At 38.6% G+C, this 25,965-nt stretch overlaps 3 protein-coding genes across 4 annotated transcripts; 1 reads left to right on the forward strand and 2 right to left on the reverse strand.

Moving 5' to 3' along the window:
- Positions 1 to 794: 794 nt before the first annotated feature.
- LOC102294195 (GTP-binding protein Rhes-like) lies at positions 795 to 2,929 on the forward strand. Its single transcript, XM_042225745.1, has one exon. The coding sequence runs from the start codon at positions 1,108 to 1,110 to the stop codon at positions 1,732 to 1,734; it is 627 nt and encodes a 208-aa protein (XP_042081679.1). The 5' UTR covers positions 795 to 1,107; the 3' UTR covers positions 1,735 to 2,929.
- Positions 2,930 to 5,076: 2,147 nt separating this feature from the next.
- Positions 5,077 to 18,513, reverse strand: LOC102293309 (phosphoribosyl pyrophosphate synthase-associated protein 1). Of its 2 annotated transcripts, XM_005934437.3 has the most exons (11): positions 17,804 to 18,513; positions 15,614 to 15,666; positions 15,452 to 15,518; positions 13,969 to 14,141; positions 12,859 to 12,974; positions 12,678 to 12,733; positions 11,621 to 11,766; positions 10,326 to 10,367; positions 8,630 to 8,700; positions 8,160 to 8,306; positions 5,077 to 5,574 (listed from the first exon to the last, which is right to left on the reverse strand). In XM_005934437.3, exons 1-11 carry the CDS (start codon positions 17,965 to 17,967, stop codon positions 5,416 to 5,418), a joined length of 1,194 nt encoding a protein of 397 aa, XP_005934499.1. In that variant the 5' UTR covers positions 17,968 to 18,513; the 3' UTR covers positions 5,077 to 5,415. The 2 variants fall into 2 exon arrangements, with proteins under 2 accessions (XP_005934499.1, XP_005934500.1); XM_005934438.3 differs by lacking the exon at positions 10,326 to 10,367 and having other exon boundaries at positions 17,804 to 18,511.
- A 449-nt stretch (positions 18,514 to 18,962) lies between these two features.
- Positions 18,963 to 25,609, reverse strand: si:dkey-45d16.4 (vicilin-like seed storage protein At2g18540). The gene is made up of 7 exons (XM_005934436.2): positions 25,466 to 25,609; positions 24,573 to 24,695; positions 24,252 to 24,393; positions 24,015 to 24,123; positions 23,296 to 23,386; positions 22,846 to 23,031; positions 18,963 to 21,299 (listed from the first exon to the last, which is right to left on the reverse strand). Exons 1-7 carry the CDS (start codon positions 25,500 to 25,502, stop codon positions 21,172 to 21,174), a joined length of 816 nt encoding a protein of 271 aa, XP_005934498.1. The 5' UTR covers positions 25,503 to 25,609; the 3' UTR covers positions 18,963 to 21,171.
- Positions 25,610 to 25,965: the final 356 nt, after the last annotated feature.

A 25,965-nucleotide genomic window follows, 5' to 3' on the forward strand; every position in this document is an offset into this window, starting at 1 on the left:
GCAGGCAGGATTAATTCTTAGACAGCTAGAGGCATACTTGCTAGTAATAGCCACACTAGTGAATAATAAAGGCTGAGGAGCTTAAGTCACATTTCTTTTGTTTGCTTGATTTTTGTTTATTATCTCAACTTCCAAATTATTATATGCAATGGCAGCTGCTGCTAATCAAACGATAACCTTACCTGAAAGCTGACCTTCAATTCCTGTGTTCATTTTAAGTAAAGATGATCTTATGGACAATGTTTGGTTTTGCAAAAAATTCATGGTGCGTTTTGTATGCACCATGAATTCATCACCTGAGATGGCTGTTTATCATTCTACGAATGCATTCTTATATTATTTATTGCAAATGAGTTACTGATAGCAATTTATGGTGAATAAGACAGAGCTTTTATCATCAGAAATTATGTTCATATATTGGATGACCATGTCTAATCAAGATGAACTCTATGACGAATAAATACAACAGATAAGATAAAACTGCCCATCCTGCTGCAACCAAAGAAAATGTCAAAATGCTGCTTAATGAAATAAATTACCTGATTATTTGTGTGCATTTCTTTCCTTATACTATCAAACCTGAGGTACTACTTCCTTCCACTGAAGTACTCTGCGACTCTTTGGAATAATAATCAGGCTCTACTCAGACAATATTTTCTATGCTATGCTTATCATGTATCCACTCTCATATAGCGCCTCCTTTCTCTGCCTGAAGTGGCCCTTTACACTGATTTACATACTCTGAAATCATTGGTTGTCAAGATGTTGTACTTCAACAGGCTGCCTTGAGCTGATTGGCTGCAATCGCAGGGGTGGGCCACTGAGCTCTCTCACCAAAACAGGCATAAAAGGCAGTGTGTGTAGGTTTAGGGCACAGTGAAGCACCCAATAAGCAGCTTCGACAGGGAGCTTAAAAACTATCAGGTGAAAAAACAAAAGGGAAAGAAGCTCAGGAACAAGAATTTTCAAACTGCACATGGAGAGATTTCCTTGAGAAAATATTTAGGTTAAAGATTACTGACAGGTTTAATATTTGCAAGTGTATTAAATAAGACACATTTTGGGACATTTTCTTTTCTCAGTTGGGCCAAGAAAGAAAAATAAGACATGTCTCTGGAGGTGAAGGAGAAGACACACGTGCGCCTAGTGTTTCTGGGAGCAGCAGGCGTGGGGAAGACGGCCCTTATCAGACGCTTTCTCCAAGACACCTTTGAACCCAAACATCGGCGTACTGTGGAGGAGCTGCACAGTAAAGAATATGACATTGGCGGGGTCAAGGTCACCGTGGAAATCCTGGACACCAGCGGTAGCTACTCCTTCCCCGCCATGCGCAAGCTCTCAATCCAAAGCAGTGATGCCTTCGCACTGGTGTACGCTGTGGATGACCCAGAATCACTGGAGGCTGTCAAGAGCCTCCGAGATGAGATTCTTGAGATCAAAGAGGACAAGTACACACCAATCGTGGTGGTGGGAAACAAGGTGGACAGAGAAGAGGAGCGTCAAGTGTCCAACGCGGATGTGCTATCAACTGTAGAGATGGACTGGAACAACAGTTATGTGGAAACTTCAGCAAAGGAAAATTCCAATGTCGTTGAAGTGTTCAAGGAGCTCCTGCAACAGGCAAACCTTCCCAGCCGCCTCAGCCCCGCACTACGTCGACGCAGGGAGACCTTTCCAAAAGACACCGATTTTCGGCCACCCATGAACAAGACCAACAGCTGTATTTTGTCATAGTGAGTGTCACAGGAGGGGAGATGGTGTTTTGATTCACAAAAAGCCAGGGTGGATGAGAATATGGAAGGTATGTTGTGAAACTCAGTGGTGCTGGACAGAGAGAACGAGAGAGAAACCTGGACATCATAAGAGCTGCCTGGCTGGGATTATGGACACACACAAACACACACAAAAAACACTTCAGGAAGAAGAAAATAAGTACAGACCGAACCTAAACAGACTGCTACCTTATGAATATCTGTGAACCTAAAATAAAATGGAGAGAATGAATTAGATGTTCACTTGATGTAACGTTGTTGTTGCTTATTTGGTGACATGCTGCTGGTGTTCAGATCACTGTAAAGCTATTGAATTTCCTCATGTTAAGCTATCTGGACTGTTGCTATCCTTTGTTTACTAAGGGGAAGTATGTGTATATATGTATCAGGTGTGGTCACTGCAAAAGTTGTATATCTCATGTAATTTTTTTTTTTAACTTAGTGATTCACCTGTAGCACATGATACTGTTTGAATTTTTTTTAACTGGGATTTTCTACTAAGCATAACATTACCCTTGTATTAAAAAAAACTGTGGTCAAATGGAAATATAAATGCACTTTTCATTTTGATGTGGCCATTCAAAATGCTTGTTTTTATAAATTTCATTTTTTTATCATCACATGTGTTCATATATTTTTTAGCTGTTTATTTAACAAATGTATGTGGAATAGTGTCTTTAATGTGTAATAAAAGCGAAAAGCAACACTTGTGAAAATGTTTCCGTTTCTGTAAATAAACATACCTAGGTATATAATTAAAGACATGAAAAATAGATAAGCATTGATATGTATGTGAAGAAGTACAATGTCAATTTTATTCCACCCATGCAATTCAGAGGGGCTGGACCCTTTACCAGCTTTCATAGGGCGAATGATAGGCATACACCCTGGACAAATCACCAGCCTGTCACAAGGCTAACACAGAGCGACAGACAGCCATTCACAGCTACAGCCAATTTCAAAATGCTCATGCATATCTTAAACTGAAATGCCCCAGCAGGCCAGTGGATTTAAACTCAGGGCTTTCATTCTGTGATGCAACAGTGTTAACCACAGCACCAGAATTATTATTTACATTAAAGGATGTCAGGAGGTTACAAATGAATAAGGTAGTAATAAGGTCACAAAATAAGCAAAAAGACAATAGAAACCGTGCTGATAAAAAGTAGTGTATACATAAAGTTGGAAGCCAAAAAGAAGACTTATTACAGCAAAAATTATTTTCTAGAACATGTTTTGGAGTCTTATAGCCCTCTTATAACACAAAAAGCTAAACTGAAAGGTATAATTACATAATATGAGATGGTTAAATATGATGCAGTAAAGCTTAGAAGCATCTCTTTGTTAATGCCATGCATACATTATAGGACCGTAAAGACTGTTTGTTTTGGGTGAGGCCCCAGCATGTTCCTTCTACCATTCCCTTTGCATGGGCAGTCATAAAATTACAAAATTAAGTATTCACTGTTCTTGTTACTCATTTTCTTGTGACAAGTGATTTAAACAAAATAAAAAATGAGAACATTCGGTAAAAGCAATTGTGATTAGCACAACTTGTGCTCTAAATTTCTTAACTGCACACGCCTGACAGTATTTTCTGACCTCTGTTGCCATCTGCTGGTGAAAAACACACATTACATTAACTGAGGCCTCAATGTGGGTACGCTATATTTACTGTGGTACCTGCAAACAAGGTTATATACAGGTTAAATACAACCTTTAAAAACAGACATATTTAAGGCAGGCCTATTGAGGAAAATGATTTTATGTATGACACCAAAACACCTGCAGCCAAATCTATTAAAAAAAAAAAAAAGACTTTACGTCTCCTGGAACTACGTGTTAAGATGACTTTAGCACTTTAGCAACTTTAACATAGGTTAGTAAGGTCAGCACTACTGTCTCCACCCCTGAGGCAATGGTAGACAAAGTTAAGCAAAACAAATGAAGCCTTTCATTAGCATCACAACATTTGAATACTGAACAGTTGTGCATTACTACTGTGTAGCTGTGACAACGCAGATCATTATGCAGTTCCTGAAATAGCTGTGCATGGTTCCCCTACATGCAACTGGGAGACAGTTGTAGTTCTGGTCCGAACACCCCCCCCCCCCAATCAGATTAGACTGAACAAAGTTTCCTGTTTTAATTTGAGGAAGTGGCCTGGTAAACGTTTGTGGGCAGTTCCTCTTTCAGTCCACATTTAAACATTCTTCCGCACTCTGCTCTTGCTCATTTGCGAAGGAAGGGAGGCCTAACAGCTTCACAGTCATGCAGGTGTGTGCTTTTGTCATCTTGTTACATGGAGTTGTACTTTAATTTACACCAAGGAATAGCTTAGGCTCTTTAGAATACATGTACATATTTTATTATCCCACTGAGAATGCTTTACTGATGCTACATGATCAGATTTACTGGGTTGGTGACTATTTAAACAGTTCTGACTTTTTCCAATAACACGTCTCTGCTCCTAGACTTGGTCAAAGCTCCTCAGCAGATTGAAGTGACTCTGAGGCGTTTAGAACAAGTTCAGGGTCTTGGACAGAAACACAAAGATTACGAAATGTCTACGTGGTGTCCGCATGTGAAAATGTAGTTATTTAAACGTTTGTCCCTCTGTAGAAAAAAAAAAAAAAAAAACCTGCCACATGTCTATATTTACTCATTTGTGAGTCATGTTTCGATGAGTAACACACTTATAAATTTGCCTTTGCTTGAAATATGTTGAAAAAAAGTAAACTGAAAATTATATTCAATTTTAATTAATAAAAAGCAGCATCCACTATTAAAGTTTCTGCTTTAAACTTGAAATTCTGATCATCTAGTTTACTTTACAATGCTTGCAAAAGATTTCTATTTGCAGAATTTATTTTAAAAAAGAAAATCTCAACGGCCTGGCTCCAAAACCACAAATCATTTTTCCCCTTCCTTATCTGGACTGCATTTCATTTCCTCCTAAGTATTGTGCGTTATCACATATGACAACTGTAAAAGTATTAATCATGAAGTACTGTAAACTAACTGCAGGTGGGTACTTCATGCTTTTCCATGCTTCACAAAAACAGCTGCCTGAACAGTGACTGAAACTGCTACCGAGAGTTTCAGTTCAGGTGTGAAGCCGCTTTACTGTAGTTTTCTGGCAGTTCCACAAAAATCTTCACACATCTAAAATACAAATGAATGTATATGAAAATGCCAGATGTGGTGTAGCGCTTTACTTCCCCACCCAGTTATTAGCATTTATCATTCTGAATCAAGATGGCATCAAAAAAATAAATAGAGATAAAAAATAAACATAAAAAAGCCCCATGAAGAACAGCTTTATTTGCCAAACGCTACAGTGTAATGAGAGTGTCCACGTGATACATCATTTGTGACATTTATGTTGTCAGACTGTATGAAAGACATATTAGCGAAGTGAAACCATTGAGTAGTGTGTAAAGTTCTTCTGTCTAACAAAAATGAGAAATAAAGCAAAGTCTGAGTTTCATATGTAACATACAGTACACAGAGTCAGTTATTCTCTAAGGATTAGCAGGAAAACAAACTGTAACAGCTTAAAAGCCGAGCTTAAAGCAAACTGGATTGGTCCTCAGTGTATGTGCTTATGAATGATGTAGCCTAGATGTACGTGTGTGTTGCCTCAGTCGTCCATAGCAATGTTGCGGAACAGATAGGCCATGGATTCTCCATTGTGGATGCGTCTGATCGCCTCAGCCAGGATCATACTGACGTCCACGGTTTTGATTTTTGGACACTGAAGCTTCTGGACCTCATGGGGAACAGTGTTGGTCACCACCACCTAAAAGCACAATGTACCCTTTTATTGCTGTATTTCACACAGGTACACAGGTTTTTTTGAACCACAATCTTACATTTTCTATTATTTAACAACACAGGAAGTTAAGGATAAATGCAGCTTTCATTAGTAGTGCATTTTCAATTTTTTTTGTTTGTGTGTGTCAAATGTTATTACATCTTGTAATTGCATGTTTACACATACATGTTAATAAAATTGTATTTTTCATTTTTAACGTTTGTTATGACTAAAAGCAATTCTTTCACCCCAACTCTCGAGCTTTGTTCTTTCTTAAGCTATAACACAAAACAACACCCAAGCATGAAAGCATAAAAAGATGAACAAATAAAGATTTAATATACACAAAACATTATGATTGTTAATTTCCCTTTTTGGGAAGGAATACATCTCATTAGACATATAGTAGATGTACATCACCACACACTTTATTAGCTGCAACCTGCTAGTACTGTCAGTGCGCCCCAGGGTGGCTGTGGCCACAATGTAGCTTGCCATCGCCAGTGTGTGAATGTGTGTGTGAATGGGTGGATGACTGGATGTGTAAAGCGCTTTGGGGTCCTTAGGGACTAGTAAAGCACTATACAAATACAGGCCATTTACCATTTGATTCCTACTTCCTTCAGAAGTGCCTTAGTTCTTTGTCGCATAGATTTAACAAGGTTCTAGAAACATTCCTCAAAGATTTTGGCCCATATTGATATGATGACATCTCACAGTTGCTGCAGATTTGTCAGCTGCACATCTATGATGAGAAGCTCCCATTCCACATCCAAAAAGTGCTGTATTAAATAAGGATTTCGTGACTATGGAGGCCATTTGAGAGTATGAACTTAGGGCTGGGTGATATGGCCTAAAATCCATATCACGGTATAATTTGAAGCATGTGCGGTAACGATATATATCGCGATATATTCTTTTCTTCTGTATAACATATTTTACACACTATAAGGCACACTTAAAATCCTTTAACTTTCTCAAAAATCGACAGTGTGCCTTATGTATAAATTCTGGTTGTGCTTACTGACCGTGAACAGATTTTATGTGGCAAACGGCGCGCAGAAATTTGTCAAAAATGTTTTAGTACAACTTTGGTAAGCTATGAAGGCGCACCGCTTGATGGATTGTTGGAGCATTACGGCTGCCGTAGTCAGGAGCCTTGCGGAGTAGTTAAAAACTGTCTAAATTCTTTCATCTTTAATAAAATGATCAGCGTTGCTGCTTTACCAGGTGTAACAATTAAGTTTAACATCCAGGCATCCATGAAAACAGAATTTATTAAATTTAACGGAGTTAGAAGTTAGCAGGAAGTTAGCTCGCTAGCTTCCACCTAAACATGATATAGCCATGTTCTGACTGAGAGATTTCTGAAAAAATTAAAACGTACAGCTCTGCTATCACTTCCAACATAAATGAAGACAGAAAACTAAACAGCAGTGACTTTTGTAAGGGTTACTGAAGTCAAACTAGCTGGTAAATAATAATGTGCTACAAACTTTTTGCCACTCGATAAAAGTTCACGTGAGGGTTTCTGGTGGTTAGGGACAAATGCAATTGCATGGCAGAATATACTGCAACAACATGGGAATAGAGCAGCTGCGAGAGAATTCAGCACTAATGAATCAATCGTACAGAAGTGGAGGAAGCGCAGTTTTTGGCTTTCCCCATATTTCAAAAGTGCTTCGTCTCTATGCTATTACTGTCGCCCGGCATAATTTGCAGATGATGTTGTTTGTAGCCGCTGCAATGCTTTTGACCAAAACAGGCGCAGCTGGATGACACCATCAACATGTGCTGTCGCGGTAGAGCGGTATAGTCAAAATCTCTACCGTTGGCCAAATTTATATCGTTTCTACCGTATACCGTTTATACCGCCCACCCCTACATAAACTCACTGTGACATTCTAGAAACCAGTTTGGGATAATTAGATACATTTGTAACAAGCAACATTAACTTGCAGCTCTAAGTATGCCAAGCAATTATTCCCCACACCATAAACATCACCACTACCCGCTTTGAAACGATACAGAATGGAGCCACGCTTTCATGTTTACACTGAATTCTGACCCTAACGCTCCAGTGTTGCAGCAGAAACCGAGGTGTAAATCAGTTTGGCCATTTTTCTTTGACATCAATAAAGCATTCTCTCCCAGAGAGGAGGAAGATGTCAGTAGATGAGCAATTTCTGAAAAACAGATGAGCAAATCTGGCACCACCAACCATTCTATCACTTAAAATCATTAAATCACCTGTTTGATGCCCAGTTTGAAATTCAGCAGGTCATCTTGACCAAGTTTACATGCCTAAACGCACTGAGACACAGCCATGTGCTTGCCTGATAAGACAGTAGTGTTGAATGAATGTGTGTACCTAATAAAGTGGCCAGTGAGTGCATACCTAGGATGAGACTGCTTCAAAGGTTTGGCTGTGAAATTTTTCACCCATTAATTTTACTTTTACAGAAAGAGTACAGCAGATCTCTAATGCTGATGCGTTTCCATGGACTGCTAAAAGTTAATGTCAGTAACGGGTAATTATAATCAATTATACCAAGTGCACATTATTTTACCTCATCAATAGCAGATTCTTCTATTAGTCTCGGAGCCTCTGCTGACAGCAAGCCATGTGTAGCCATGACGTAGATCTTGTAGGCTCCCCTCTCCTTCAGAATTTCTGCTGCTGCAACAAAGTCTTCCACATCGTCTATAATATCATCCTAAGAAAATGCCCACACATACAGACAAAAACTGAATTTCAGCATTTACATTTTGGTGTAAACAAAAAGAAGCCTTTTCCCTGTAGCTTATGCAGTGGCATTACTAACCATATTTGAAATCCTTTATTGGAAAGATGATTATTTATTGTTAATTTATTGAAAATTAACAATAGATTCTGAACACGGAAAAGATATGATCACACTGCACTTTTTTATAAACCCCCCACTAAAGCTGTTTCCTACCAATACATAGATGTATGAGATGCCATTATTCAGTTAAAATAGTAGTTTTAAGATAATCACATAAAACTTAGAGCTCTTACAACAATGATGGCAATTCGGCCTCCTACGTCGCCAACAACACTGATAGGGGGCTTCTCCTTTGCCATCATCACTAAAAGACACAAAAATATTAGCATTGCTCTCTGGAAAAAAAGACGGGTCTTTTCTTTTAACCCAAATCAGAGGAAGCTTATTGGAATGAAGTAAAGTTAATGAACATTTGGTGAGAAGGGATTTGGTTAAAACCTGCAAACACCATGCAGACAGCTTTAACCCAATAAGCTTCAGCTACCACAGTACCATTCAAACTGTTAAGATTTTGGCAAAATATATAATTCCACAGTTTTCACATTTGTGCTTCCAACTAAATCCAAACCAAGACATACAGCTGCTTTTGGTACAGTGGTAGATATGACTGCAAAACTGGGTTTCCCTTTGAAAACAGACCAGAATCGATTCTTATTTGTAATCCAAAACACTATTTACGACCATAAGCATATAAAAAGGTTCATCTTGGAGATTCACTAAGGGTCATCGGAAATTTAAGTTGCTCAACCCAAACATATAACATTAAAATGTACCTGAAGGGATTTCAAGCAACACGTGGTTCAGGTCTAGAACTCAACACGTCTTATTTGTTGCGTTTCCCACGTGGAAATCCCAATAATGTCAAAAATCATATGTACAAAGGCTACTGTGCAAAATATACATTTTAAAATAGTTATTTCTGGATTGAGAAGGAAGTCATGAAACTAAAGTCTTAATACTATTTAGACGTTTTGGACAGAAAGAATCACGCAGAATCTGACACCTAAAACTCAAAAACAGAAACTTGAAACAAGAGGATGTAATCACAGTGCAAAACATAACTATCAAAGGGTGGTGTTATTGTTTGTCAGGATTTCTTTCATGTTAAGCAATTAATGAACAATAGTTTTGAGTTAACACTAAAATGCTAATATGCCTAGAGCAGGGGTGGGCAACTCCAGGCCTCGAGTCCCGGTGTCCTGCAGGTTTTAGATGTGTCCTTGGTCAAATACAGCTGATTCAAATTGCTAAATGACCTCCTCAACATGTAATGAAGTTCTCCAGAGGCCTGGTAATGAACTAATCATTTGATTCAGGCGTGTGTTGACCCAGGGTGATATCTAAAACCTGCAGGACACCGTCACTCGAGGCCTGGAGTTGCCTACCCCTGGCCTAGAGGCTTTTCTTCAGCCCATAATTTAATACTTTATTCATAATATCAGAAATTTAAGAGTTTCTCACTCGGGTAACAATTATTAATTTTATAAGAATCGATATTATTTTATCAGATGATGCAAAAACGAAGGCTTCCAGCAATTACCATGAACACTCATCAGATACTGTGGCTCAAAGATGAATATCAAGACAGTGCATTTCACTCAGTGTATGTGAAATTCACTGTAAATAACTTTGTAGGTCAAAAAATGACTCACAGTATTTAATGTTGACATGGTATGGGGTATAACCCTTCTTTTGCTGCACCAACTGGTTTCATTAACGTCAATTTGAAATGCCGTATTCATCTTTCAGAACAGTGTGTGATAGGAAAAAATAGTGATTTAATCCTAAAAAGAGGAAACCTCATTCAGGTTCTACAGGTGACCAGCACCACTTAGAAGTGGAAGCCTTCAGCAACTCACTGTCACTCCATGCAGGGAAGCATAAACAATCAATAGGAGGCAAGAGTGGATTCAGGCAATATTATCATACTTGGAAGCTCTATCCCAGGGAATGGGACCTGTCTGCTGCTTGCTGTGGAAAAGGATAGGATGGTACAAAACATTATGGCATGGTTAGACAAATAATTAAATTACCCCTCCCAAAAAATTATTCTAAAAACTCAGAGCAGATTTAGAAGGTCTGACATTTTATGTAATCAATGCAAAGTGAAATTGGGGGAGATGACATAAGAAGAGTCAGATTCAGCCCTTGCTGGAGACAGCAAAAAGATATTGCTGACATATTTCCAAGTTGAGGCGGGAGAACGGGGGAGATGGTTTAGCTGGAAGGAGAGTACATAGGGTGGAATGAGATGAGGGAAATAAATCTGGCGCTGAAATGAAGGAAGCGACGGTGGCAGGTAGCACCTGCAATATTTCACAGGTGGTTATAACAATGTCTGAGGCAGAGCTGGCCTGCAAGCTTTTGGGAAAACGTTATATTCTTACTGAAAATGTCATGTTTGATAACACAATGTTTTAAACCTGAAATATACCATTGAGTTAGTGGTCAAAATAAATAATACGCAATGCGGTGGCACGGTGGTTAGCACTGTTGCCGCACAGCAAGAAGGTCCTGAGTTCAATTCCACCATCAGGCTGGGGTCTTTCTGTGTGGAGTTTGCATGTTCTCCCCGTGTTTACGTGGGTTCTCTCCGGGTACTCCGGCTTCCTCCCACCGTCCAAAGACATGCAGCTTGTGGGGATAGGTTAATTGGATAATTCAAATTGCCACTAGGTGTGAATGTGCGAGTGAATCTGAGTGTGAATGGTTGTCTGTCCCTGTGTGTTGGCCCTGCGACAGACTGGCGACCTGTCCAGGGTGTACCCCGCCTCTCGCCCTATGACAGCTGGGATAGGCTCCAGCGCCCCCCGCGACCCTGAAAAAGGATAAGCGGTAGCGAATGGATGGAATGGATGGCAATGGGAGAGCCTCTCAGTCAGGACTCTGCCAGCGCTGTTTTACAGGGCAGCTCTCATGATTATTATGCACACGAAGGTAAGAATTGAGGAAGTCAAACATTAAAAGAACACTGCTGGTGTCTTGGCAAAGAATCAAAACAGGAACAGGAAGCTTGTGGAAGCTTTCTAACAAATCAACATGAAAATAAAAATGAATTTTTCTAAAGACAGACAGTAACAAAAAACAGAGTTAGTAATAAAACAGTTTCCTTTCTCAGTAAAATTATAATACCTGTAAATGACCATCAAGGCTTCAAGAAAAAAAAAAGAAAGAAAGAAAAGCAACAACAACAGATACAGATAGGTTTGCGCCATTTATCTTACATGGTAGCTCCAGGCCAGTGTGTCCTGTGATAGCACGAGACAAAGGGGGAGAATGTCGACCATCAGCCATATCGGACTCTGAGTGGTGGGCCTCCCCGTGTATCACTGCCAGCCCAAGTCGCAGCCTCTCAGCATAAGACTGAGCTCTAGGACAGACAAACATGCAGACACACAATGTCAAAGAAACTGACAAAAACAACACATAAAAAATACACAGAGAAAAGAGAGCAGAAAGAAGTTTGCAAAGGACAGAGATTACACCAACAAAGAAAAAGTGGTATACTGAAAACACAAAAGCACAATTAGGAGGCCATACAAGCGTTAGGCATTCTTTTGTTTCTTAATTTAGTCTCTAGCTTGTCCACACTTTCACTTTCAGCTCAGTTCTTTTTATTCCCATTGCTTGAAAGTTACTATAAAAAAAACCCTAGAGCACCAAGATCGTTAACATGTATATTGCATTTATAGTGTTGGGAATTATTTTTATAACACTCAGATCCTTACAAGTCATTTATGTGTAGTAGCTGATCACAAAATGAACATCGACATTAAGTCTTTGTTGTGTGTATGTTATCATTTGCAAATAAACTTTAACTATAGTGCATGTAGTGAACACCTGAAACATTAAGAAGATCATAAAAGGATGAAAAAGTTTCAATAGGTTATTAGTTATGTAAGCTGCTTACTGGACTAGCTTTCACAGTATATTAACAGAAGGACCCACACACCAGGCAGGCCCCTATAGGGACTTTAGTATCCATGTGACTTTGAGCACAAGACTCAAGACTCAAGTATGAGGAAGAACCTCATGCTTGAAAACATCCTACAGTTTATAAAAACCTGGCTGCACCATTAATTCAGTTTTTACATTTTGAGTACTAAGGTGTGTGTGTGTAGCTTTTATCTGATTTTTTTCTAGCTCACAAAGGGTAACACTTTAAGGCAAAAAAAGTCAAGAGAAACAGCTTTCCAAGCTCCTTAGACAAGAGAAACAGTACTAATGCATTTCATAATAGCAACTTTAAAGATATCGGCATTGTCAGACTTGCCAAATTACCTCTTAGCAGCCGAGGGGGACTTTGCAACAATGACAGCATTTCTGTAATTTGGGATCTGAAGAGAAAAAAAACAAACACTCTTGACCTCTAACCATTTATACATAACAGTAAAACACTATTTGTGTGTATGTTTGATGAGGAGGCACATCTTGTTGAGCCTACGGTATAAAGCAACCTAACCTCCTCTTGAATGTACTGGATGAGGAAAGGGGAAGCTCTCAGGTTGTCAACAGGGAAGTTAAAAAAGCCTTGGATTTCTTTCTGGTGAAGATCCATAGTGATGATGTGAGTTAGCCCTGCAGTACAAACACATAACATATGTTTATGTGTGTGAGATTATATAGTTTCAGAAATGCCTGTAGCATGAAATTAAAGCTCTTCAAGATTGGTGACAGAAAAATAACATTTTGATTTGTTTAAAAGTTGATAGCTTCGCAAATTATTAAATCATTGGTTTTAAGCACAGTGAACTAAGACAACTGAAATAAGCAAATGGAATTAACAATAAAAAGGTAGGACATTTTTGTAAAACAATACATTTACATGTACAGTTTCTGACATCCCTAAGCCTGTTCATACTGCACAAATTTTGAAACATTTGTCGATTTCACAACTTCTAGTGGCTGACTTATAATCACACAGGAAGATTGTTTCTACCAACTTGCAGGTATTTGTTTGCCATTTGGCACTTTGGAAGAAGCATAAACAGTATGACTGAGCAAGACCAGGAACATACTGAAAAACTAGACACTGAATAACATTCTGGCAGAAGACCATCCTATGAATCCTGCAAAAACACTAACTGCTATAGGTTATTGTGCTAAAAAACAAACATGAATGGAAACAGGCAACAAAGTATCACGTTTATTCACCTTTTGACTTTTTTTTTAATTTACATTTTCAACCATTTTAAAAGGTCAACAAATCTTGTCTTCAGGCCCAGTAAGCAGGCAAGACAAGACTCCTCCTCGTTCTCAAGTTATCGCATTCAAAAACATGGGTGTCCACGCCACCCGCCTAGCCAGCAGGATGACGACAATCCCCCGCCAGCCTTTTACGGCTGATGAGTAAAAACTGAGTCAGACTGGGAAAAATAAAAAAAACAACTAATTCAACCTGGTCCTGATAAAGCATCACTACTAAAACAATATTAACTATTCAAGCTACAGTCATAATGTACCTCCCCTCCTACTTTTAGTATCATTGACTGTTTGTTGACTTTAATCTGCACTTTCTTTTACTGGGTATAAAAAAACATGATGACAAAGGAATTGAGAACAGCATATATACCAGCTTTAGCTAACATGGATGCTAGCAGCTTGCAGACAATGGAGCCTCTCTTCCTCATCTTGCACTGCTTGCTGTAAGGAAAGTAGGGAATGACCCCGATGATGTTCTTGGCACAGGACGTCTTTAGGGCATAAGCCATAACAAGCAGCTCCATGACAGCTGTGTTGACATCTCTGAGCAACACAACATCAAAAGAAAGAAAGACATAAGAGACCATATCAGGTGCCACGGACTGTAAGGTACGGGTATGGAATATTGAATCTAGGGACAAAAAATACAGAACGATGCTTTATAATTATGAGATGAAAGAGACTGTTCGGTCTGCCATTAAACATTTGTTTGCAAACATCATGTCCACAGACAGTGCAAACACCACTGTATCTGAACAAAGGTTCACTTTTTTATTTTATTTGCATCGTTTACAAATAACCTGCACCATCGAAACAGGTTTTTCCTGTGAACCCCAGAGAAGAACAGCTTTAAAAGTCAGCTAACGTAAATGACAAGTTTGACTCAGGAAAAACATTCGCACGTAAGAAAAGGTCTAACAGATGATCCATAGTAACTACACATCAAAACTGTGCTGTGATGACGACTGTCAGGAAAGTTATTTATATTATTATTAGACCAGTTTGACTACTTTTGTTTTTTGTTTTTAATGGCAAGACACAACATGTAGATAGGCAGGTGACTTATCTGCTGCCTCTGTGCACACTCAATAGGAGAAGCGCTAGAACTCGACAACACTGAATACCTCTGGTTGTTTTTTTAGAGCCAGTCTTTTTGTCATAGCAAAAGAATGACAAACAAGGTGGAAAACTCACCTCACATGACATGAAAAGGCAAACTTAACTGAGTCACAGCACAAAAATAGATATGCTTTGAATCCTGTTAGAATTCCTAGTAACTATCTGAGGTCATATCTAGATTTTAAAAAGCTGGCCATGTTATTGTGTTGCATAAAGGGCACGTGCTTATAACATTAAACTTTGAAAACACTCTGAGTTCAGTAATAAGGTACTTTAGAACATTAAATAAATAGATTAAGAGTTGTGTCTGATCAAAACTTTATTATTTTATCAAAGCATAAAGTTGTCTTAGCTGATGTGTTTACAGTTAATTGGTCATTTACATATCCAACAGAAAGTGATACATTTGCACTCATTTGGGGTCATCTTTTTCGGTTCCACCTAATCCAGAAGTGAGAGTGAACGGTTGGTTCACTCTCACTTCTTGTAAAACATATACATTCACTGGCCACTTTATTAGGTATGCCTAAGCATCTCAACAACTCAATGTCATGCAGACATGGTCAAAACCAGCTAACTTTTCAAGCTAATCTAAGCTTTTTTCATTTGTTTGTCCTTTTGTTTTTTCTAGCTCAATATTGGTGTCGCTGGATGATAGACATTTAAGAACACCAAATACTACCTTTAAAGATGAATCATTTTTCTTTTTTTTTTGCTAAAGACATCTGTCTCACCTGGGAATGGTCTGAATGATAAAGATGTCTTGTCCACGGACAGATTCTTTCACATCCACTCTAGTCTCTGAATAAAAAGCACAGTTTTTATGTATTCATGAGTTACTGTGGCAACAGGAAACCATAGTTCATTAATATTTGACATTAAATGCTTGGCCTCACCTGAATCTGACTCTTGATAAACCACTGACTTGCCCAACTCCACCCCCAAACGCCTGGGGGAAAAAACCAGAGTTAAAAAAAACATACCTTGGTGTACTGCACTAACTGAAGCGTGTAAATATTATTTTTGTACTAAGACACTATTTTCTGCCCAGCAGTTTGATAGCTCTCCCTCTGAAGAACTTCAAGAACTAAAGTTTAAAATTATTACATTATTGTGTGGAAATAAACCTTATATTTTGGCTATAAACATCGTGTGTGTCAAAATCCATTTATCTAGGTGAAATGATCAGTTTCTTAAATGATTTTAAGAAATACATTTAATTAACAAATAATTTTGGTCACTGATAACTGACCTTTTCTATTTTCTGATATAAATTTAGAAGTTTGAACTTACTGGTGAGACAAAATTTCTTTAATTGTTTTATCCCCCTGGATCACATCATAAAAATTTTACTTTGTTTCTTTACCGTTAGTCTCAAAGGTAAACACCTCAATTTGGGCTCTGATAAGTTGGCGGTTCTTAAAAAAAAAATTATAAATCTTAACTAGAAGAAGCTATTTAGGTCAAAAAGCAACAGCCAAAATGCAAGCAGAGAACCCATCAGTGTGTACTCTACACTGCTGCCTCACCTTGTTAGCATTCATAAATCTCAGACTTTTTCAATTTTTTGTTATGACAGTACCATAAAGTAGCCTAATCAAAACAGGGGATGAACATATGGGACATTCTCCTTAAGTCTTTTTCTTTTTCCCGTTCATAGAAAGATATATTTGTCTAACCAGGGAAGGTTTCAAGCATGTTGTTTTCCTTTCATCACATCCAGTGAAGAATAAAAATAAGGATGCTTTTGTTCCAGTCGTATTCACACCCAGCCTCTGAGTGCACGTTAGCATAAATATTCAGTACAGTATTCATTAATATTTTTCTCTCCATTTTCTCTGTCATTTTTTAAAACCTTTGCTCCCCAAGAAAACACAGCATGAAAACGCAAGCATAATCTGGCAAAAAAAAAAAAAAAAAATTTCCTGCAACTTTGCCAAGCACTGAAAACTAAGAAACATTGATTCTTTCCCCTCCCTACTGGGTGGGAAGTGCAACTTCCATCTGGCTATCTGACAAGGCTACAGGAGCAAAAAAACAAATAAAACAAAAACAACAAAAAAATAAAGGATGCTTTCAAATTACAGTAAGAGAACCACTTGTTTTTAACCAAAGGAAACACTGCCTTGTGTACATGCTCTATGAATCACAGCCAATTAAGTATTTTGCCTATCACAGTAATACCCAGTAGTAAATCTATACCATGCTTACTTCGAAGACAGACCTGGATCTGAAAAGCATACTCCCTTTGTAACAATGATTACCACTGACAGGTTTATCTCTCATTGCAGAAAAAAAACAGATTTGTGATTAGCTAATAAAAAAAAATCTTCACTGTACAGTGCCGTCCTCAGTGTTTCGTTACTATGTAATAGCACTTCAAAATAAAATGATTTTTAGGAAAAGTGGCAGGTTTGGTTATGTTGACCATTGAGGTACATAAATTGGACCATACATAAATTCAAGTTTTACAGCCAATAAGCTGATTAAATAGTTACACAGCATGCAGTGACATCTGGAATCAGTTATCAAAAAGTAAGATAGGCAGTTTAGTTGAAGTAAATATCAATACTTTTGCAGATTTACTGTCACATCTTCAGGTACAATGAGGTGATGCATATCCACTTAATTGGATTTTCTTAAAATGTTCAGTGCAAAGTCTTTTTTTTAATCTCCGTTTCTAAAGCTTTTATTCTTTGGTTCAGTATTTGCCATAAAACTTGTTGAAGTGTGTTAAAAGGACGTTTTGAACATGCATTACGTAATGTACGAATGTAGGCCATGTACACTGGGTCACACTACGCTGAGCAGTTACACCATCATCTTGTGGCGAGAGTAGTGTGATTGTCATGCCTTGGTCCACAGTTTTCACAATAGTGATTGTTTTTGTCGTACTGAATTAAAAACAACGTAAAGTCACACGCGTGCAGCTGTAACGTGGTGTTTTGACAGAGACTTGGCTTGCTAGCAAGGCCATGTCAACATCACACACGAATCAACATGACTGTGTACTCATCGTTATTAAATCATTAAATATGTTGTAATGACACGAACACATTAAGTCAACAGTTATTAATTTCACTTACTCTGTTATCTTCTGGGCCAGCTCGGTGCATGCGGTGGAAGAGTTGGCAGAAAAAACACGGTAGCCACCTCTGGCAATGTTCATTTTCGTGTAACCATAGGACAGCTTTGGGGACTGAGACTGAGAAACCAAAGACCTGTGACCCCCAAAGCGTCTAACTGGCATGTTGGTTTGGACTCACTGTGGGCTCTGGTTTTGTTTATCTTAAAGTGCCCAATTTAGCTGAAAACCGACTACTATACTTGAATCTAGTTCGAGCACGTTTGAGATCTCAGCCTTGCAGACGATTCTTAAATTAATAAAAAATATAATAAACACTAAAACGCTACAACCAAAAACACTGTACATACGCTACACCAACAAAGAGCACATGCTCCACGTGTAATGTGGATGCAACGCTAGCGTTAGCGAATCAACGACCACCCACAAATCGCCAACCGCCACAGAAACCCCCACTCTACCACAGTCCACAGCAGATGGAAAGCTGAGCTCTCCGTTTCCATGCGGTCACTTACGTTGTGACGCATTCAGAGCAAACGCGCTGCTTTTCGAAACTATTAAGGGAACTGAAAGGTGCCAAAAGCAGCCTTGGGTACAGCAACAACCCGCTACTGCAAACACGTCGCCCGGATAATTAAAACGTAGCTGCGTTAAAACTTTCTGTATCTTAGCCGTCGCAGTAACAAAAAAACGCCGCGTGCACAAGCTCATTGGATGTGGGAAAGTCGCGACTGACAGCTGGAGGCCCAATCAGAAAGAAGTTAGAAATAGCAGGCGTGCGTGATTAAATTTTTAACCAATCAGAAACCGGGATTCGTATTACCTAAAATTAAAGCGCAACGGAGTAAAAAAGAAATGTGGTGGGAGCTGCGGGGATTGGTTTACCCCTCTGTCCCTGCACTGGACTGCAATGGGAAAAAAAGGATTCTTGCTTTAAATCGTATGAGACAACGCTGGAGCGAGTGAGTAATCGCTCGGTGTAAGGTGCAGTACCAGCAGATTAAAATAGGTTTAAAACAAAGAAACAAAAAACGCCCTCTGCATCAAATCATTTACAAAATACTGAGTTTTTAAGTTAATTTTACATTTCTACTGAAAAACATGTAATTTTACGATATTTTTTTAGTCTCTTTAAAAAGACATTTTTATTAATCCACATATTTTAGTACATGTGTGCAGGTTGTACAGACAAGTTACTGTCTTAGACAAGTAATTTCCCCATGGCTTGTTTGTGTGTGTGTGTGTGTGTGTGTGTGTGTGTGTGTGTGTGTGTGTGTGTGTGTGTGTGTGTGTGTGTGTGTGTGCTATTGCCTCCTGACAAGGTCTGCATTTGAGCTCCATTTTGATAAGCAAAACAAAGGAAAGAATTCATTTCTGGAAAATGAGAAGAAATACAGAGAAACATGTTACCTAAAAGTGACTACCCTCATCACTATAGTAGTTACACAACAAATCTAGTAAACAGTCTGCAAATTTGTGTAACATTTCCTAGTAAACACAACCTTGCATATAATGGGAAAGTAGCTTGCTCCATGTGAGGTCACACAAAAAGGTCCTTTTTTCAAGACCTAAGATGTTCCACCTCATGAGTTTAAATATTTAGGAGATTAATGTATGATGATGATGAATCACTTTATAACAGCACTATGACATGTAGTACATTTGATTCTAAAAAATACTGTGCTTGAATAAGAGGGGGTAAATGTAAACAATGTTGATTATAAACTGCCACACGAACACTCTTTACTATTTGTTTTATTTGCAGAATAGACATCATTGCCTTTTTTAGGTTAAAACAATTTGTTTATCTGCCTTATATTTTATACAACACATTGTGGGGACCCACTGTAAGGAAAAATAACATGTCAAGTTTGTTTTCTATATAATTTCACAGTAGTGCTATCATGTAAACTAAAGTAATCATAAAAAAAACACCAATGTGTACATCAGCAGAAAATGTTTTTTAAAAAGTGCTGCATTGTGAACATATATCTACCTTATATTGTAACTTTTATGGCTGACCGATCCCTACGAGGGATTAGCAACTTTAACAACTGCTTACAAAAAGGGTGCTAACTTTTCATTAATCAATTCATTAATATTTTATTACAAAGTAATTTTTATCAAGAACACAAAAAAAACCCAATTCTTACAATCTGAAGAATAAGGTGAAAGACTTCATGGCTTGTTTTAGTGTGAATTTTTGCATTAAAAAGTGCTTACCAGTCAAAATACAGCAATTTGTTCAGTAAAATATAGTTTTATTTTTATGTATGTTTTTTAAAATGCCTTCAGATAGAAAATGTTTAATAAGGCATATGTAAAGTAATTATCTGGGTAAATGCTACAGAGCTAAGAAACATTTAGGTCCACAACCCCAATTTCCTAAATATACAGGCTATTATGTATTTATTATGTTTGCTTTTTTTTCCCCATTCTAGCACTGCAAACAATTTTATATTCTCTGAAAAGAGCTTATAATGTTGTTGGTGTCATTCTAGGAAAAGGCTAGCTTTATTGACTTTTTATAACAGAACATACACAATGATCCTGTCTGCCAGTTCTGGCTCAGTGGATCACCACACCTAAGATGCCACACCACGCCTATTTATCCTTTCCATTACTTAATTTCAGCTACTGCAGTGCTATAAAAACCTAATTCAGACTGTCACGGGAAATAAAACTCAGCTAGTCTCTTAACATTTATAATAATTAGCGTGGGGCAGTTTGTGCCGGCTGATTGTTATAGATGCTGTCATTACCTGTATGTCAGTTCTGCAGCTGCTTTTAGTCTCCAAACTTTGTGCTGTTTTCAGTGCTTTATAGCTCATTTCTAATGAATGAATGCAAATCTATGTGCAAAAATATTCAGAGCCTTCGCACACCTGGATTTCTGAACTTAATTCCAATATTTCTGGTGGATCTGGCTTTGTTTTCAGTAAATTGGAGTCCCTAAAATGCATTTTAAATGCATAATTAAATTCATATTTAAATTCTTTATGGACCCTATTTCATAATGCTACCAGCACTATGTTTTACTATGTCTGGGGAAACAGGCCAGGTGGTTTTTATCAGTTTTGTCCTGTAAAAATAAATGATTGAGTGTACTTTGATAAGGAAAAGCCAATTTTACCAGTTTAAGACTATAAAACAAAAGAAAGTGCACATAAATAAGATGTCTGAACACTTTTTCAAGCAATTCCACACATTTGTCTAGGTAACCAGTATCTGACGCTCATAATCTTTTATTTCTAGTTTCACTGCATTCCTTCCTCTTTTTAGTGGATAACTTTGCCCCTCCCACTCCCAACCTCTGCAAATTTACTAAAAAGAAATGCATCAAAATGCAGGTGATAAAGTTTTAATTTGTCAGCCTTTCAGCACCTTCTCTTTTAAAAGGTCCAAGATGACCTGCCTCTCTTGGCTCTCAAGCTCAAATCTCCGCTCCCTCTCTTTTCTCTCAGCTCCCAGACGTTCTCTCTCCAGAGCGATCTTACCTGAAAACGTGAAGTGAAAATGGATATCAGCACAATGGCAGCTTGACAATCTTCATAAAATTCTTTTCAGATAAGTTTTAGAGGGTATTGTTTTCAGTTGAGTGGTATTCTTTTTATTAGTATAGACACTAGTATTTTTTTGTTGGTTTTTTTGGCAGGGATAGCTCAGTAGGTAGAGTGGTGGCCCCATGATTGGAAGGTTGGGGGTTCGAATCCACTGAACGGCTACCCTGATGTACCCCTGAGCAAGGTACCGTCCCTACACACTGCTCCCCGGTGCGTGCACTAGTGGCTGCCCACTGCTTCACTAAGTGAATGGATCAAATGCAGAGGAGTAATTTCCCCACGGGGATCAATAAAGTATACATTATTATCATTATTCATGCACACTTGCATTTTAAACATAACATGAAAACCTAAGCATGATGCTTCAGTTCTGCTGAAGTTCAGAATGAGCATCAGTCTGGGAAAAAAAAAAAGTTGATTTAAGTGGCTTTGAATCTGGCATGGCAGACAGGATGGTCTCTGTACTTCAAGAAATCCCCTGGGATTTTGCAACACAACCACCTCTAGGGTTTACGGAGAATGGCCAAAAAAGACAAAACATCCAGTGAAAGCAGTTTTCGGTGGGAGAAAATATGTCCCTGATGTCATTAACTCAATAGTAATTCAAGTAACATGTCAAGTAATTCAAATAACCACTCATTACAACCAAGGTATGCAGAAGAGCATCTCTGAATGCACAACACATCAAACCATAAAGCAGATGGGCTACAGAAGCAGAAGACCACACTGGATGCCACTCCTTTGGCTACAGAATCTGAGACTACAGTTTTGGTCACAAAACTCACCAAACTCAACAAAACTATAAAGAAGATTGGAAAAATGTTGCCTGATCATTTAAGTGTTGATTTCTGCGATGGTAGAACCAGAATTTGGCGTAAAAAACATGAAAGCATGGATCCACCCTGTTTTGTATCAGTGGTTCAGGATGGTAATGTTAATAGTGTGGGGGCATGTTGTCTTGGCACATGTTGCTCCTCTTAGTAGCATCTAGTATCATTTAAATATCACAGGCTACTTGTGTATTATTAGTGACAATGCCCAGTGAACAGAAGATTTGCGTCATATAGGGTCAGCCGACAAATCTGCAGCAACTGTGTGATGATTTCATCTCAACAGACCCATATATATGAGGAATGTTTCCTTGTTTAAAGTAATCCACACATAATTAAAGCTGTTCCGAAGGCACAAGGGCATTCAACCCAGTACTAGCAAAGTGTACCTAATTAAGTGCCCACTGAGTATTCTCATGCCTGGGCTACTGGAAATAAGAAATGAGTGGGAACAATTAAGCACATGTGAAACTAATGAGGGTGAGGCTGGCAAAAATGTAATAAATAAATTAATAACACTGAACTATAAAGGCTTACTAGACATGAAGACATAGACAGGGGAATAGAGAAAACAGCAACTAAGATAACTATAAGTATGAAGGTGATAACAAAACCGGCAGATATTACAAGGACTATGGCAAAAATCATACTTCTCTGAATCTCCAGTTCCTCTCGGCGCAAGGCGAGCTCTTCTTCTCGAAGCCGCTGCTCCGCCTCTGAGCGTTTCTCCAAGAAGCTGAGAATCTCAGAGTAGGTCTGGCAGCAGCACTGGCAGGGCCGCTTGGCTGTGGGTGCTGCTGACAGCTCTGTCATTTCCTCACGCTCTTCTTCTTGTTCTGTAATTAAATGAAAATTCAGGCTACTGTTCCTAAAGCTACCATAGCAGAAATAGAAAAATTTGATCTTTTTTTTAAAGGGTCTTTACCTTGAATCACAATTTTAACTGAAAAATCCTGGTGATTTAATGAGCGATAACCACGACACTCTGTAAACTGTCTTTCCCAGCTGTTATGACACTAAGATTTAGACATTAAACAGCATCTGTGACACCAGTGTGGATGGTTACACATCCTTTGCCCCTGTGTTTTGAATCTGCTCACCTGCAGTGGTTGTTTGCGGGATTGTGATGTTGGGTTTGTCCTGTTCTGGTAGAGTTAGTTCTTCTGCGACTCGATTTCTCCGCTCTTCATCCTAAGAAATATAAGGGAGAGATCTGTTCAACAACAAAGAATACATACATTTTACTCAATGTCTTTGCTTACTTTATGATTGTGAATATGATCCTTTGGGTAAAAATGCTGCAACAAATGACTTGAGCTTGATTGTGCTACATGTAGTGATTTTTAGCTGCTTCCTTATTTCCTAGATGTTTGATTTGAGAGATTTTTATGCCAGATGCCCTTCCTTTGTGACTTGTAATTCTGGGTATAAGCTAAACTATGAGCAGCAAAATAGGCAGATCGTTGCAGAGAATGTTAAAGTGTTTTCATTCTTAATGTTCCCATTAATCTGGTCAGCCATATTTTCATAAATCTGTAACTGTATAGAAAAAAAGTGAAATACTGTAACTTAAGTGATTTATCTACCCCTCTAAAGCAACCCTCTGAGGTCTATGTTGTAAAAAAGGGAAAAAAAATCACATTTTCTTCCACAGAAGAAAGCACCTTTCTCAAAAATACAGGGTTGCAGTAGGGTTGGGATTACGGTTATCACTTATGATGACTTAGGCCTTATTAAAAAAGGCATTTTTTACACTAGCATTGTAGTACACATACACATGCTCCTCTCTCTCTGCTGACACAATAATAATACTACTCACCTGGTACTTTGTGCCATCATTGCTGACTATGAGTCCCTTCTCAGCTTCCAGCTCCAAAACTTCATGGAGCAGATCCTCCTTCTGGGCATACAATCTCTCTGTTCCAAACCTGAGTAAAGGAAAAGCACACACGTGTGCTCAAACTAAAACTTGCTAGTAAAGCCAGTAGTGTACATCATGCATACGGTGCAAAGATTTCTTTACTCCTGGCTTTGGCATTGTGTTGACTGAACCAACCTGCGTAGGCTGGGAAAGTCTTGTTTCTTGTAGTAGTCTAGCAGCAGCATGGTTCTCTCCCTACATCTCCTGGCATCCACCTCAAAGTTTTCCTCTTGGAGGGCAGCAGTGATAATCTCACCCACGCGTGCCCAAATCCGTCCTGAAATCAATCAGTTCACACATTCATTAATGTATACAGGAGGTTTGTAATACCGACACATTTAACAACTTGAAGAAAATAAATTTATACAACTTTTTTTTTTCCCACCACACACATTTATCATGCAGAAAATGCAGTTGTCGGCATTCAAGCACAAGTCATTAAAAAAAAAGACAAACCTGGCTCTTTGGAGGCAAAGGGATTCTGTGCAATAACCTCTCGCAGAAGGATGATGTCATGGCGTGCTGAAAACCGCACCTGCCGCTTTCGTGGGGTTGTGGAAGGACAAGCGAGGGGGAAACCTTAAGATGGAAATAGAACAGAATAACTTTTCCAAAATAGTAGAAAAGAACATGCTGAAATACAGCAAGGTGTATTGGTGATCTGATATTCTTCATACACAGTGGGCTTAGTTAGGGTCCTCTTGACCTCTGACCTACTTGAAAATCAAACATGAATTTGACTCTGTGGCATTATAGTTCTCTTAATTTGCACGACACCTAAAAAAATCTAGAGTAATCTTGAAAATCAAAGAAAAAAAAAACTGCACTTCCTGACGTAGACTTCCTGCGAAATATTAAACTGCATGTGTTTTGATTAAAATAGAATTAAAGTCTATTTGTTTATTTGTTTGGATTATTTTCCTTAATTCACTGTTACCTGTTTAATTGTGCAATTGCATGTTACTGCTTGTTAATGGAAAAGACATAACAAACCACGATGGAGAATAAACTGGGCCTTTGTGTTGGAGAAGAGAGGTTAAATGGCAAAGGCAGTGTGCCAGTTGCAGAACTGCGATTTGACAGATGACAGCAACTCTGTGACTACACTGTCTCACACTGTGTACAAGCTGACAGTAGCCTGCAGCTACGACAGATTAATCAGAGAAGCGAGACAACCTGTAAAGCACTGATAGCGCCACTGTGGCTACAGCAAATTTAATGCCGAACCAAATGCGTAAGAGGAGGAGGAGCATCTCTGCACTAATCGAGAGCAGCAGCAAATGCTGTTTAGGAGATGTTATTTAAGTGGCTGAAAGGCGCGTTAGACGTGGAGGTGGAATGAATCTCACCGTTGTTGATCGGCACTTCCACCACTACCCGTTCCATGTTTCTGTTTGGTGCATCCGGGAACCGCCTGACGTGCACGGTACACGTCCACTCACCAGTACCGGTTCCCTACTGACGTGTAACTCAACTTGGCAGAGAATCACAATGTGGTACCGCTCTTCTTCTTTAGTTGCGCTTACTCTGTTTGACCACAAGATGAAGCCAGAGGACAGCAGGTCGAATGCTGAAGTACGCGTATAGATGACTTCTGCTACTGATTTATCAGAACGTAGTAACAGCATATGGCTCCAGAGAGTACCAAGCGCTCAAAATAGATGATATTTATCAGCCGTGAGATATTGACAAGGGGTATTAATCATAGCCGGCCGAAGGTTGTATTGGCTGCCTCTATTATTAATAACAGACTAATTCTAATTCATGCAAAAATGCTTGTGCAACTGTCTCACAATTTTTTTTTACATTATAAAAAAATTATAATAAAAACAGTGTAGGCAGCAATAAT

This window comes from Haplochromis burtoni, unplaced genomic scaffold, assembly GCF_018398535.1.
Source record: "Haplochromis burtoni strain Fernald_Lab_line unplaced genomic scaffold, NCSU_Asbu1 Contig_181, whole genome shotgun sequence".
Taxonomy (NCBI): domain Eukaryota; kingdom Metazoa; phylum Chordata; class Actinopteri; order Cichliformes; family Cichlidae; genus Haplochromis; species Haplochromis burtoni.

Excerpts from the sequence above, each read along its gene's own strand:
- LOC102294195 (XM_042225745.1), top strand. The coding sequence starts at position 1,108 with ATGTCTCTGGAGGTGAAGGAGAAGACACACGTGCGCCTAGTGTTTCTG.
- si:dkey-45d16.4 (XM_005934436.2), bottom strand. The coding sequence starts at position 25,502 with ATGGAACGGGTAGTGGTGGAAGTGCCGATCAACAACG. Across the intron at positions 24,696-25,465 it reads GGAAGTGCCGATCAACAACG|GTTTCCCCCTCGCTTGTCCT; the intron begins GTGAGATTCATT and ends TTCCATCTTAAG. Across the intron at positions 21,300-22,845 it reads GGAACTGGAGATTCAGAGAA|GTAAGATCGCTCTGGAGAGA; the intron begins GTATGATTTTTG and ends TCACGTTTTCAG.
- LOC102293309 (XM_005934437.3), bottom strand. The coding sequence starts at position 17,967 with ATGCCAGTTAGACGCTTTGGGGGTCACAGGTCTTTGGTTTCTCAGTCT. Across the intron at positions 15,667-17,803 it reads CTGGCCCAGAAGATAACAGA|GCGTTTGGGGGTGGAGTTGG; the intron begins GTAAGTGAAATT and ends TTTTTCCCCCAG. Across the intron at positions 15,519-15,613 it reads TTATCAAGAGTCAGATTCAG|AGACTAGAGTGGATGTGAAA; the intron begins GTGAGGCCAAGC and ends CTTTTTATTCAG.